Genomic DNA, 15,284 nt, shown 5'->3' with positions numbered 1-15,284 from the left:
TTACGTTTTATAGGTGTACCTGAATACAACCAAGAGAATGAATCCAAGCTGGAAAATGCTCTTCAGGATATTATTCAGGAAAACTTTCCAAATCTAGCAAAGCAGGACAATATTCAACCCCAGGTAATACAGAGAACACCACAAAGATATTCCTCAAGAAGAGCAACCTCAAGGCACATAATTGTTAGATTCACCAGGGTTGAAATGAAGGAGAAAATACTAAGGGCAGCCAGAGAGAAAGGTCAGGTTACCCACAAAGGGAAGTCTATCAGACTTACAGCAGATCTCTCAGCAGAAATCCTGCAAGCCAGAAGAGAGTGGGGGCCAATATTCAACATCCTTAAAGAACAGAACTTTCAGCCCAGAATTTCATATACTGCCAAACTAAGCTTCACAATCGAAGGAAAAATAAAATATTTTATGAACAAGCAAGTACTCAGAGATTTTATTACCACCAGGCCGGCTTTACAAGAGCTTCTGAAAGAAGCATTATACATAGAAAGGAACAACCAGTATTAGCCTTTCTAATATATACCAAAAAGTAAAGAGCATCAACATCAACAAGCATCAACATGAAGAAGAATTTGCATCAACATGAAGAAGAATTTACATCAACGAATGGATAAAATAGCCAGTTAACGTCAAGTAGCAGTAACCCTAAATTTAAGTCGACTAAATCCCCCAATCAAAAGATACAGCCAAATCCCAACGGTATGCTACATCCAGACCCATTTCACATCCAAAGATACACAAAGTCTTAAAACAAAGGGATGGAGAAAGATTTACCAACCAAATGGAAAGCAAAAATAAATAAATAAATAAAAAGCAGGAGTCGCAATTCTCTCATCTGATAAAATAGATTTCAAAGCAACAAAGATATAGTGGTAAAAGGATCAATGCAACAATAAGAGCTAATGATCCTAACACCCAGATACATTAGACTCATAAAGAGACTTAGACTCAACGAGACAGAAAATTAATAAAGATATCCAGGACTTGAACTCAGATTCGGAACAAGTAAACTCAATAAATATTTATAGAGCTCTCCATTTTAAATACACAAAATATACATTCTCCACCTTAAATACACAAAATATTGATCGGCCATTATTAATACCCATTTTTAGAATAAAACTATATTCCCGTTCTCTCTCCATCTTTTTCTTCCTCTCCTTCTCTCCTTTTTTTTTCCTTTCTTTAAAAAAAAAGAAAAAGAAAAAAAAATTTCCATGCCTGTAATCCCAGCACTTTGGGAGGCTGAGGTGGGTGGATCATGAGGTCAAGAGATCAAGACCATCCTGGCCAACACTGTGAAATCCGTCTCTACTAAAAATACAAAACTTAGCTGCTCAGGAGACAGAGGCAGGAGAATCACTTGAACCAGGAAGTCGGAGGCTGCAGTGAGCCGAGATCGCGCCACTGCACTCCAGCCTGGCAACAAAAGAAAAACATGTCAAGGACTTGCACTACCTGATTTCGAGGTTACTATAAAGTACAGTGACAAGCAGTGTAGTGCTAGAGAAGAGAGACCCCATGGAACAAGAGAGTCCAAAAATGGACACACACTGTTAGCCACCTGGTTTTGGACAGAGGGGCAAAGGTAATTGCTTGGAGAAAGAATGGTCTTTTCAACAAGTGAGGCCATGGCAATTGGATAAGCATAAGTCCCCCGATGCAGCTGGCTCTGTGTCGCCACCCAGATTCCATCTCAAACTGTAACCCCACGAATAGAGAGAGGGCTCTGTAATGCTCAGGTGTCGAGGGAGGAAAGCGGTTGAATTGTGGGAGCGGCTTCCCCCATGCTGGTCTCATGCTAGTGAGTCGATTCTCATGAGCTCTGATGATTTTATAGAGCAAAAAGTCTGACACTAGCAGGCGCTGGGAGGAGCAGCTGGAACCCTAATGCCGCCCCCGGGAACACAGAATGGGAAACGTTCTGCAGCAGAGCCAGACACCCAGCAAGCCCGCTCCTCAGTATCCAGCAAGAGGAGTGAACACTTAGATTCACATGAAAACCTACATGTGAATGTTTGTAGCGGGCTTATTTGCAATTGGTGGAAACCAAAGACCCTAATGTCCCACACCTGGGGAGTGGACAGAGACACCATGGGGTCCCTGCCACGTGGCGCCGCTGAGCAGCAAACAGGCACAGACCTTTGAGAGCGGCAGTGGTGTGGGCCAGTCTCCAGTGCATCCTGCTAAGGGAAGGAACTCAGACACAAAAGACTGCAAGCTCTGTGACTCCATCTTTGTGACATTCTGGAAAATAAATATTTTGCCTAAAAAAGGCAAAAGTATAGAGACAGAAAACAGATGACCGGGCCGGGAGGGCTGCCTCACGCCTGTAATCCAAGCACTTTGGAGACCAAGGCAGGCAGATCACCTGAGGTCGGGAGTTCAGGACCAGCCTGACCAACATGGTGAAACCCCGTCTTTTAAAAAAAAAAAAATAGGGAGCCACGGTGGCTCCAGCCAGTTGTCCTGGCACTTGAGGAGGCGAGGCTATGAGTTCAAGGCCAACCTGAGCAACATAACAAGCTCTCATTGATTTAAAAAAAAAAAAATTTGAAGCCAGGCATGGTGGCTCAAGCCTGTAATCCCAGCACTTTGGGAGGCCAAGGCGGGTGGATCACTAGGTCAAGAGATCGAGACCATCCTGGTCAATATGGTGAAACCCTGTCTCTACTAAAAATACAAAAAATTAGCTGGGCATGGTGGCGCGTGCCTGTAATCCCAGCTACTCAGGAGGCTGAGGCAGGAGAATTGCCTGAACCCAGGAGGCGGAGGTTGCGGTGAGCCGAGATCCCACCATTGCACTCCAGCCTAGGTAATAAGAGCAAAACTCCATCTCAAAAAAAAAAAAAAAAAAAAATAGATGACCAGTTGCTGGGGCAGGGGGCCCGGGAGACGTTGGGGGAGGGGACTGCTCAGTGTGTTGATTGCTGTGATGCATGTACAAGCACGTGCATTTGTCGAAACTTGCCGAAAGTACTGCAGTTGGCCAGGCACAGTGGCTTATGCCTGTAATCCCAATGCTTTGGGAGGCCAAGCAGATCACTCGAGGTCAGGAGTTGGAGACCAGCCTGGCCAATGTGGCAAAACCCCATCTCTACTAAAAATACAGAAAATTTGCCAGACGTGGTGGTGGGCACCTATAATCCCAGCTACTTGGGAGGCTGAGACACTTGAATCTCTTGAACCCAGGAGGCAGAGGTTGTGGTGAGCCGAGATCGCGCCACTGCACTCCAGCCTTGTTGAGGGAGGAAGACTCTGTCTCAAGAAAAAAAAAAAAAGAAAGTATTGCAGTCTTGCGTGATTCAGATACAGGTATTATCAGACATCAAAAATCAAATAAGCATGCTTAATACATTGAAAAATACTACATGGTGAGACCCCAACTCTACAAAAAAAAATTAGCCCGTCATGGTGACATGCATGTGTAGTCCCAGCTGCCCAAGAGGCTGAGCTGGGAGGATCACTTGAGCCTGGGAAGTTGAGGCTGCACTGAGCCATGATCACGCCACTGCATGGTAGCCTGGGTACCAGTGAGATCCTGCCAAAAGAAAAAAAGGAAGAAAAGAAAATACTAGAAAAGGAGGCCAGGCCACGGTAGCCCATGCCTATAATCCCAACTCTTTGGAAGGCCAAATGCTTGAGCCCAGATGTTTGGGCTCAGCCTAAGCAAGGTAATAAGACCCTGTCTCTACAAAAACAGAAACAAAACAATTAGCCAAGTGTGGTGGTACACAGCTGCAGTCACCTGAAACCAGGCGGTCAGAGCTACAGGGAGCACTGACTGCACCCCTGCCCTTCAGCCTGGGCAACGGAGTGAGGCCTCGTCTCTAAAAACAAAAAAGCTGCTGGCCGCAGAGTCTGACCACCTGGGCTGTGGTGACTTCTGAGGCAGCCAGAGTGGAAGGCAGCTGACCCAGCCACGCCCCTTCCACAGTCAGACCCGGGGGCCGTTGGCCGGCGGTGGCTCACACCTGTAATCACAGCACTTTGGGAGGCCGAGGCAGGTGGATCACTTGAGGCCAGGAGTTCGAGAACAGCCTGGCCAACATAGTGAAACCCCATCTCTACTAAAAATACAAAAATTAGCTGGGCATGATGGCAGGTGCCTGTGATCCCAGCTACTCTGGAGGCTGAAGCAGGAGAATCACTTGAACCCGGGAGGTGGAGGTTTCAGTGAACTGAGATCACACATTGCACTCCAGCCTGGAGGACAGAACGAGACTCCGTCTCAAAAAAAAAAAAAGAACTGGGGGCCCTGCGGCCTTTACAGCTCCAGACCCCAGTAGTGATGCCTGCCTCAGAGTCGTCATCTGCTCCTGAAGAGCCCTGCCATGCATACACTAAGCCCAGGACCTGCTCTGGCATGCCCACCGGGGCTCCCTATGGTGACCTGGCCTGGCCAGCAGCCCAGCTGCTCTGACCCCACCTGGCAGCGCAATAGAGGCCAAAGGAGAACACCCACCTGCACATGGCCACTCAAATGGCATCTGTTCAGGTGCAAAGTCAGCAAAAAGTGCTGTTCAGACTTGCAAGGGAGCAGCTCCCAGGGCCTTGCTGACCAACGGCTGGCCAGTGCCCCCAGAACCCAGCGGCATGTGGCGACCAGGAGCCCGCAGTGGGGAAGCGCTGATCAGACATGCCAGCAGCTCGTGCCTGTAGTGAACATACCCCTGCAGCTGTGGGAACTTAGGTGACCAGATATGATCATGAGAGAATAAAAATCCCCGAAAGATTATATCGTTAGAATTTTTTGGACTTAGCTGGTCTTCCCACTCCGGCCTTTAATACCCTCGCCCAGGGGGGCTGGTGGATCATGAGGAAATGGAGCCCTTTGGGAGACGGCTTCCTGAGCCCTCCTGGCACGCTGGCCGCACCCTCTCTGGGCGTTGGTCTCCCAAGGGACCACATGGACGGTTCCACCATGTTCAAAAAGGACAGAGCCCAAGGTATGGGTTTGGGGGTGATAACCACGTCCCAAGGGGGCCTGGGCTGCGCTGCCTCCCCCGCCAACCCTCGCCTCTGGATGCCCCTTCTCTTCCAGAACCAGAGAGATTAACCACGACGATGCCTCCCAGCGAAGAACAGACGGAGATCACACTGGGGGAGGTCAGCCCGCCCAGCCTGCTCAGGCCTTAATATACCTGCCACAAGCCAAGACACCACCTACCTTCCCCAGCCCCAGCTGCACCCCAACCCACTGTCCCCACCCCCAGGTGGCCTTTCCATCTAACCAGAGATAGGCTGGGCTCCGCCCACCAGGGACTTGCAGACTCCAGGCGTCTTGTACTGTGTCAGCTGGCATGGGGCCACCTCCTCCCCAAGCCAGGCAGTGCAGGAGCAAAGCCACAGCGTGTTTCCCGGGTGTGGGGCACTGGGTGAAATGGGGTAGACACTGGCAGTGGCCTCCTCAGCTGGGGCACATGAGCTCCTGAGCAGGGGAGGGTGTGGGGGAGGCTGCCTCCAGCTCCCCTGGCTGAGACCCTGCGACAGTAAGTCCTCCAAGGGCTGGGCCAGGCCCAGGACCTGTGTGGCCAAGTGGCCACTCGGAGACCCGGGTCCCACCACCTTCCAGCCTTGCAGCCTCGTGCCATTGTGAGGGCTGGGAGGGGATCCTGAAAGCCATGAAGCCTGGCTGACCCCTTGGTGTCTCCTCTGTGCAGATAACACAGGGGGACATTGGCCCCTTCAGCTCCATCAGGGTGCCCATCATCTTCACCCCAATGGTCCCAGGAGACATCCAAGCCAGGTTCAAGGTCACGTTCAAGAACCACCAGTGCCCAACAGTGAGTACTCTGCTGCCATGCCACGCACATCACCCCAGCATGCCAGGGGGCCCCTCCCTCCACAGCCTGGTGCAGTGACTGCCCTTGGCCGCAAGGTCACCATTTGCCCATGCTTGGATGGCCAGTTGGTGGCATGCATGGCTGGCACACAGTTCACAACACACACACACGAGTGTGCACACATGCATGCTGGCATATACATGTAGGCACAGGGACACAGATACACATGCCCATCCAAAAACATGCACGTATACACACATGCACACAGAGAGCCCTTACATGCTCACATGTACACAGACATGTACACATGCACACAGACACCTTACACGCACATTTCTTTTTTGAGTCAGGGTCTCGTTCTGTCACCCAGCCTGGAGTGCACTGGTAGGATGACAGCTCACTTCAGCCTTTAACTCCAGAGCTCAAGTGATCCTCCTGCCTCAGCCTCCCAAGTAGCTGGGATTACAGACATGCGCCACCGTGCCTGGCTAACTTTTGTATTTTTAGTAGAGACCAGATTTTGCCATGTTGGCCAGGCTGGTCTCAAACTCCTGACCTCAAGTGATCCACCTGCCTTGGCCTCCCAAAGTGTTGGGATTACAGGCGTGAGCCACTGCACCTGGCCATAGGCGACAACTTTCTATGTTTAAAAATTCCTCTGCGCCCCCTACATACCCCCTCTTCCCCTTGGGCTGGGGTAGTCGCCTGTCCCAGGCGGAGGCTTCTGGCATCCTTGAAAGTGTTCAGAGTCCTCGGCTCACCCCACAGCACCAGGACAGCACGACTGCTTAGGCGGCTTCCTGCTGGGTTACTGCGTCTCCCCGGCCCGGGCTGGGTGGCCCTCTCAGAGCCTCACTCATCCTCTCCAACCTCCGAAGGCCCCAGGAGTCAGTGCTTGGGGAGAAGTGGATCTCACAATCTCGGCTCACTGCAACCTCTGCCTTCTGGGTTCAAGCGGTTCTCGCGCCTCAGCGTTCCGCGTAGCTGGGACCACAGGCACACGCCACCATGCCTGGCCACTTTTTGTATTGTTTTTAGAGATGGGGGTCTTGTCATGCTGCCCAGGCTGGTCTCAAACTCCCGGGCTCAAGCAGCCTCCCATCTTGGCCTCCCAAAGTGCGGAATTACAAGTGTGAGCCACCGTGCTCCATCAGAAAAAGGTTTTTTCTAAACACCTAAACATGTTAAAGAGTATGAAGTTGAGTGTTTAGGTACTTGGTGATCCAGTATTCGGTTCTAGTAATATTTGAACATTTTGAAAATAAAAAGAGGCCAGGAACGGTGGCTCACGTCTGTAATCCCAGCACTTTGAGAGGCTGAGGCAGGCAGATCACGAGGTCAGGAGATGGAGACCATCCTGGTCAACATGGTGAAATCCCATCTCTACTAAAATACAAAATAATTAACTGGGTGTGGTGGCTCACACCTGTAGTCCCAGCTACTCGGGAGGATAAGGCAGGGGAATCACTTGAATCCGGGTGGTAGAGGTTGCAGTGAGCCGAAATCATGCCACTACACTCCAGCTGGGCAACAGAGCAAGACTGTCTAAAAAAAAAGAGAGAAAGAAAGAACGAAAAAGAATATTTGGCCAGGCATGGTGGCTCAAACCTATAATCCCAGCACTTTGGGAGGCCAAGGTGGGTGGACCCCCTGCAGTCAGCCTGGGGGCTGATGTTGAGATCAGCCTGGCCAACATGGAGAAACCGTGTCTCTACTAAAAATACAAAAATTAGCTAGGTGTGGTGTCGGGCGCCTATAGTCCCAGTTACTTGGGAGGCTGAGGCAGGAGAATCGCTTGAACACAGGAGACAGGTTGCAGTGAGCCGAGATTGCACCACTGCACTCCAGCCTGGGTGACAGAGTAAGACTATCTCAAAAAAGAGAACATTTTAAATGATATGAAAAGTGCCACAGCAGCCCAGAGTCAGAAAATCTCGAGCCCATGAAACCTTCCTGCTGGGAGCTGTGCAGTGCTCACTGAGCCGCCTGCTTTGCCCAAGGAACTACCTGTTGCTGAGCTCACGTGTCCACATTCAGCTGCATTTTAGGGTCATGGGCATGGCCATCGATGTGCCAGTCTGGGTGCCAAGGCCCAGCGTGGACCTAAAGATCTGCATGTACGACCGGCTCTACCAGGACTCCGTGCTCGTGCACACGCGGTGAGCCCCTGCCCGCCCCTGCACACACGGTGAGCCCCTGCCCGCCCCTGCACACACGGTGAGCCCCTGCCCACCCCTGCACACACGGTGAGCCCCTGCCCGCCCCTGCACACGCGATGAGCCACTGCCCGCCTGTGCACAGAGGGTGAGCCCCCTACCCTACCCACTCGTGTATAAGCCGTGAGGCCCCCAGTGGCCAGCAGGGACACAGCGCCTGGGGTGGCCATGGCTGCTGCCCAGGCCCTGAACGTCATCCTCTGTAGCAAGGGGTGCTCAGCAGATGTGGTTGGGCAGAGTGACCTTGGTGGGGGTGATCCAGGATCACTGAGGAGGTGCCAGTGTCATTATGGGGGCCGTCACAGGGGGAGGCAGGAGGGTCAGAGTCCGGCTGATGTGGAGATACCGCACTGCTGGCTTCCAAGACAGAGAAAGGGCCCCAAGGCTGGGACATTGCAGCTTCTAGAGGCTGTGAAAGGAGAGAAGCAGCCTCTCCCCAGAGCCGCAGAAGGCACAGCACTGCCCACACCTGGGCCTTAGCTCCGTGGGCTCCATCATGGCCTCTGACCTCCAGGATGTGGAGAGAAGGCATGCGCCTCTTTGGTGTGGGGCCTTCCACTGGGGCAAGTCCTTTCAGCAGCCATGGGAAACGCACTGCCCGCCTGGGCCCAGCCAGTGTCCTCAGCCCCTCATGCACACAGGCAGGGTGAGCGGCCACAGGAGACCCAGAGCCCAGAGGAGGAAGCTTCCACGTGCAGAGTGTGGCAAGGGCTCCAGAGACCAGAGCAATCAGCCTGCCCTGAAGAGCCACACCGGGGCGAAAGGCAGACGGAGGCGAGGCTGGGCTTGTGGGGTCTCCAAGACGGAGCCCCAGTGCACTAGCACCAGGAGCAGGGCACGGATGCAGAGGCCCCTGGCCCCAGCCCCAGGCGCAGCCACTGCCAAGGGTGACCTGGGTAGGAACGGCTCCCGCAGAGCCTCCCTCCTGCTGTCTGACTCCTGTGGGCCCCCGCACAGGCCGGGAATGTGCAGCCTGAAGGTGGCCCAGGAGCCAGCGCAGGTGTCAGCGTCATGGCTGCTGTAAGGTCTGCTCACCTCTGGCATCTGTCCTGCCAGATGGAAATGTGACAGAAAGGGCCTTGGTGTATCTGTCGGGCACTGGGCACTGGGTGGGGCCCAGCTCTGTGGGTGGTCTGCGGCTGTGGCTGTGGCTCTGTGGGTGGTCTCCGGGGCTGTGGTTGTGGCTCTGTGGGTGGACTCCAGGGCTGTGGCTGCGGCTCTGTGGGTGGACTCCAGGGCTGTGGTTGCAACTGTGGGTGGCCTCCGGGGCTGTGGTTGTGGTCTGTAGGTGGCCTCTGGGGCTGGGGCTGGGGCTCTGTGGGTGTTCTCTGGGACTGTGCTTTCGGCTCTGTGAGTGGTCTCCGGCTGTGGTTTCATGACCTCAGCATAGCCGCGTGCTGGTTTGCACAGACTCTGGCCCTGCAAGGGAATTGGAAGGCAGAGCAGCATCTGCTGGACAGGGAGGGCAGGGTCTCTGAGCACCTGGGCGCCCGCCTCACATGGGACCCCAGCAGTAAGGGTACAGTGGTCGGTGTGCTGGGACGCACTGTGAGTGCCTCTGGATAGTGGTCCGAGGTCAGAGGCAGGTCTGAGGTGGATGGAAACAGGGCTACCGCTGCATGGGTGGCTGTCACGACGAAGCATAAGAGGGAGGAGAGATTTCCGCTGTCGCACCCTCCACATCCTCCCTCGTGGATTGCCTGGCTGTGGTGGGGTGGCCACACCACTGTGTCTAGCAGAGGCTCAAAGACAGGGAGGGGAGGGGGCCCTCACTGTGGGAACAGGGAGATCCAGGTGGTCCTGAGGAGGCTGTTGGCTTGAGAGATCCTGAGGTAGAGACCAGATGCAGGGCCTGCCAGTGACTGGTGGGCACCTCGGCTCTCTTGGGCTGGTCTTGAGTTGGAGGCTGCCGTCATCACTGAGGCCTGGGGCCGTCCCAGACCCCCAAGTGCCCCATGCTTGAGCTGCAGGCTGTGGGGACGCCCTGGGCAGGAGGCGGGCAGAGTCCTGAGGGAGGCAGTTGTACCCCTCATGTGCCCTCCAGGGCCCTGCCCCCAGGGGCTGCCTGGCAGGTGCCCTCCCCGGAAAGCACTCCAGTTCCTGAGAGCCGATTAGGGTCATGCTTCCATTTCGCTGTGGTTATTTTTAAGAATTCCTCATCAGATTTCATTTCAGAAAAAATAGCCCTTAAAAAGCAGGGCTTTGAAGACTGATTGTCGAGGAGCACGTGCGTGGCTTGTGGTGGGGCTCTGGGCACCTGTCAGGGGCTTGGGTATTAGGAATGTTTTCATAACTCCAAGCATTGAGCACGCACAATCACGGCTGTGGTGCCTGACCCAGTGCCCTGTGGCGGGTCCACAGATCGAAAGCTGCTCTGCGCCTGAGGTTCGAGGTGTGCAAGGAGCTGAGGGCCCACCTGGAGCTCCTCCCTGAGACGGGCTACATCCAGGCGCAGTCCTCCTACTCTGTGCAGCTCAAGTTCCTGCCCCGGTAGGTTCTGGGACCCTGGGGCCAGGGCAGAAGGGCGTGGGTGGGCGTGGGCGGGCGTGGGCTCCAGTGTCCCTCGCCAATGGCCACTCCATTCTTATTGCTGCCAGAGTCATCAGCCTCCAGGGATGTGTTCTGGGACAGAGGCCAAACACCAGGGCAGGGTGGGGGCAGTCACAGCTGGGTCTGTTGTCCATTTGGATGGCTTTTGTTTTGTGAGCCAAGTTGAAGTTCAGTTTTTTGTACAAAGGTTTCCAATTATTCCAGCATTGTTGTTGAAAAGATCGGGAGGCTGTGCGTCCCCCACGCATGGCCCGCGGCTCTCACCACGACTGAGGGTCTGCTACCTGCCGGGATAAGGTGACCCGGGATAAGGCTGTGGCTGACGGCGGGCACCCTGCCCTCCACACTGTCTTCATTCCTTTCCCCGTAACTCCTAGGGTTCTGTTTCAGGCCCGGTGCACACCAATGTTTTCCCCTTTACCTGCGTCTTGAGGGTGTCCCTGTCACCTGGCCGTCCCTTGCCCTCTCCAACCCAAGGCTCTTCCCAGGCCTCCTGGGTGTATCCCCTGGTCTCTGCTCTTGCCAGGCAGATTTTGGTTTCTGCACTTCAGCATTCATTGTGCTTTGGAGGCTGGACGTCCTGTGTCTGATCCTGGCTGCCAGAGCCGCCCTTGGCATCCAGGCTAGGACCTGGGTCCAAACAAAGGATGCTCTGTGGAGCTTGGCGGGGGAGGTAGACAAGGTGTGCGCAGCAGACACGGACCCTGGTGGGGCTGGGAGGGGAACAGGACGGAACTTCCTGGCCGGCCTCCCTCGTGGGGAGGCTAATTTTTTTCTTTCTTATTCGTCCTGTTCCTGATATTTCTGTAACAACATTAACTTCCTTCTGTAATCAGAGATCAAACTCTGATTAAAATGAGAATGAGTTTTTAAAGGGCTTTTTAGGATTCCTTTATGATACAAACTCCATATTAATTTGAAACATGACTATGGAATTTATTTCTGTTTATTTAAACACAGCTTTTGAGTCACAGGCACGAGTGGTGTTCCTGGGAGTGACCAGCTGCTCAGACTCAGACTCACCACAGACCCCCCAGGAGCCACCGGGCCATGCGCCTGCGGGCTCTGTGTGAGAGCAGGAGGGCGGTGCCATGTGTCTCAGTGCTCATGTTCAGAGATGTCGTGGCTCTCGCAGATCTAGAAGCACGACTGAGAGGGTCTTACTGTCATTTCACAAAATGGAAAGAGCCCTGTCCGCCTCTTTCAGACACTCCCTCCCAGAGGACGCCGGGAAGTATTTTGACAAGGAAACGCGAGTCCTGGAGGCCCCAATGACCATATGGGTGGCTGACCAGGTCTGTGTTGGGCGTCTCCCAGGGATGCCGGGAGCACCTGGGGAGCAGGGGCTTTCCTGGGAGGTAGGCTCGGCACCTGACCAAGGGCCCCAAAAGGCCAGGGCTCTGGTGTCAGAGCCCAGACTCACATGCTTTCCCATGGGTGTCTGGCAGCCAGAGGGGCAGGGCTTGCCTCCTAGTAGGGTGCTCGTGGGCCAGAGAGAGGCCTCCAAGGTCTGTCCCAGCCACCAGCACCCATGTGTGCACACGAGGTGGGCCCCATACACTCAGGTGCACACATCTACATGCCCAAGTGTGCCATACATGGAGACACACGCTCCCCACTGCCACACCCAGCTGGCCCTCAGCTGCCACGCACCCACAGCACCTCCCCGCCCACGTCAGGGAGCGGTCACAGGGAAGCGGGTTTTATCAAGAGGGCCTCGTCGTGTCTTGGAAACCGTGGCCTGTGACTACGAGCAGCAGTGGTCATGCCTCGGAGTTTGGGGAGCACCTGGGGAGTCTCCAAGCCTCTGTGAGGGCACCTGTGCCCTTTATGCCTCAGAACAAGCCAGTGGAGTTCACCGTGCACGCCATCGTCACCACCTCGGACCTGGAGCTCAACCCCGCGGAGGTGGATTTTGGCTACTGCACCATCTACGAGGCCATCAAGACGGAAATCCACCTCCACAACCACTCACTCCTGCCCCAGGAGTTCGGGTTCGTCAGGCTTCCCAAGGTACCTCCTGCAGCCAGGCCAGGGCCAGAGGGGCAAGGCTGGGAAGCCCTAGGGACAGGACACAACAGCCGCTGCTCCAAGGTCCCCATGCCCAGGCCACCCCACCCTCCACCCAGACCTGGGTGCCATGGCCCAACTTCCACCTGTCACCTGCACCCCCTGGGTCTCCCCACCCTGCACCCCAGCCCTGGGCACTTCGGCCCAACCTCAGCCTGTCACCTGCACCCCCACCCTCGGTCCCTTGCACCCGCTGTGCTCCAGATCCCTGCTCTTCCTTCCAGAAATTTCCCCTGTCACAGTAGGGCAGCCACACAAGGTAGCCAGGACGAGGCACAAGCCTGGGCAGCCCTCACCCTTCCCTGGGCCGCCCCACTGCTGACACCCCCAACACCATCATCCTCTCTCACTCCCTGTCTCATACACATGCACACATGCTCACACACATGCACACATTCACAACTGTTCACACACTCATACACAAGCACTCACATACACGTGCATGTGCTAACAGTTGCTCACACTCACATATGCGTTCATTCACACTAATGCTCACACACACATGCTCACAATCATGCACTCAAACACAAGCGCTCACACATTCACACACGCTCACATGTGCAATGCTCACAATCACACACTAATACACATGCGCTCACACATTCACACACGTGAACATGCTCACAATGGCTCACGCACTCACATGCATTCATTCTCACACACACGTGAATGTGCTCACAATCGTTCATGCACTCACATGTGCTCACACATTCACACACACACATGCACACACTAAATTGCTCATGCACTCGTGCTCACACAAACACATGTGAACATGCTCACAATCACACATGTGCTCACACATTCACACACACGTGCACATGCTCACATTCACAATTGCTCACACATGCTCACACATACAAGTGCACATGCTGACAATCACGCACTCATGCCCTCACATTCACACGCTCACACACGTGCACGTGCTCACAATCACTCATACACATACATTCACACGAACACGTGCACATGCTTACATTCACACACTGATACACATGCACTCACACATTCACACACGTGCACATGCTCACAATTCCTCATGCATTCACATGCTCACATGTGCACATGCTCACAATCGCATGCACCCATATTCACACACACATGTGCACATGCTCACAACTGCTCATGCACTCACGTGTGTGCACACATTCACTCATTCTCACACACATGCACATGCTCACAACTGCTCACACATTCACATTCATACCCACATGCAATCACACACACTCACATTCACACACACGTGCACGTGCTCACAATCATGCATTCATGCACATGCACTCACATATTCATACACACATTTGCACGCCCCTCACACACTCCTCACCCACACATGATCACACTAGTCTCACAGCCCTGCCGCACGTGTGTCCATGCGATCTCCCCATGACACTCCCCTCAGACCACTCTTCCCTTTCCAGTTTGTGGACATCCAGCCCAATGATGGGTTTGGGGCAATCCTGCCCCTGGAAACGCTGCAGTTCGATGTGATCTTCCAGCCCACCAAGGCCAAGGAATACAGCTTCGAGCTCATCTGCAAGTCTGAGATCAACCGGTGAGCCTGCCAGGGAGCAGGGTGCAGTGGGCCCAGAGTGCCCGCTCAGGAGGGACCACGTTTCCCAGCACCACCGCATCCCGCTCTAGACCCCACCTGTCTGGCTGACCACAGGGCTGGGCTGGGCAGCAGGAAGCTCAAACCCGGATGCAGACAGGTAGCTTGCATTCTGGGCCAGCTCAGCCTTGTGTGTGTGTTTATATGAGTGTGATAGCATGCATGTATGTGTCATCAGTATGCATCTATATGAGCATGTATGTGAGAACAGGTGAGTGTGCCTGTGTGAGCGTATGAACATGTGTGTGCATTAGGTGTATCACTATGAGTAGGTGTGAGTGGGTCAGTGTGAGTGCATGTGTGCATGAGCCCGTGGGAGTGTGAAGGTGTGTGGGCATATGTGATTGTGTGAATGTGTGAGTGCATGTATGTGAGTGTGGGTGTGCATGTGAGCTCACACTCATTCACACACAGGCATGTGAGTGTATGGGGGGGTGAGTGCCTGTGTGAGCATGAGTGCATGTGAGCATGCACGTGTGAGTGCTTTCACGTGAGACTCTGTGAGTGCCTGTGTGTGAGCACGTGTAAGTGTATATGAATGTGAATGAGTGCTTTTACATGAGACTGTGTGAGTGCCTGTGTGTGAGCATGTTAGTGTGCGTGCATGAGTGCTTTTACAAGACTGAGTGCCCATGTGTGAGCGTGAGTGCATGTGAGCATGCATGTGTGTGTGCTTTTACGTGAGACTGTGAGTGCCCGTGTGAGTGCATGTGAGCGTGCATGTGTGAGTGCTTTCACATGAAATTGTGTCTGTGTGTGAGCATGCGAGTGCATGTGTGCTTTTATGTGAGACTGAGTGCCTGTGTGTGAGCATGTGAGTGCATGTGAGTGTGCATATGTGCTTTCACATGAGACTGTATGAGTGCCTGTGTGAGAATGCACAAGTGCATGAGTGTGCATGCGCGCTTTTATGTAAGACTGAATACCTTGTGTGAGTGTCAGTGCACGTGAGCATGCATTGTGAGTGCTCTTACGTAAGACTGTGTGACTGTGAGCATGTGTGAGTGTATATGAATGTGCATGAGTTCTCTTACGTGA

At 53.9% G+C, this 15,284-nt stretch overlaps 1 protein-coding gene across 19 annotated transcripts in view; it reads left to right on the top strand.

The window, feature by feature from the left end:
- CFAP74 (cilia and flagella associated protein 74) overlaps positions 1–15,284 on the top strand; it is an 84,260-nt gene that overhangs the window by 56,452 nt on the left and 12,524 nt on the right. For all 19 annotated transcript variants that reach the window (XM_078330057.1, XM_078330056.1, XM_035307393.3 and 16 more), the window contains 7 exons: positions 5,057–5,121; positions 5,676–5,798; positions 7,836–7,957; positions 10,376–10,504; positions 11,772–11,859; positions 12,404–12,577; positions 14,056–14,189. In XM_078330057.1, coding sequence (XP_078186183.1) covers positions 5,057–5,121; positions 5,676–5,798; positions 7,836–7,957; positions 10,376–10,504; positions 11,772–11,859; positions 12,404–12,577; positions 14,056–14,189 — 835 coding nt within the window. The remainder of the gene's footprint in view (positions 1–5,056; positions 5,122–5,675; positions 5,799–7,835; positions 7,958–10,375; positions 10,505–11,771; positions 11,860–12,403; positions 12,578–14,055; positions 14,190–15,284) is intronic.

Source organism: Callithrix jacchus, chromosome 7, assembly GCF_049354715.1.
Source record: "Callithrix jacchus isolate 240 chromosome 7, calJac240_pri, whole genome shotgun sequence".
NCBI classification, from domain to species: Eukaryota; Metazoa; Chordata; class Mammalia; order Primates; family Cebidae; genus Callithrix; species Callithrix jacchus.
Note: the sequence above shows the minus strand (reverse complement) of the source record. Positions and strands in the feature narration are given on the sequence as shown.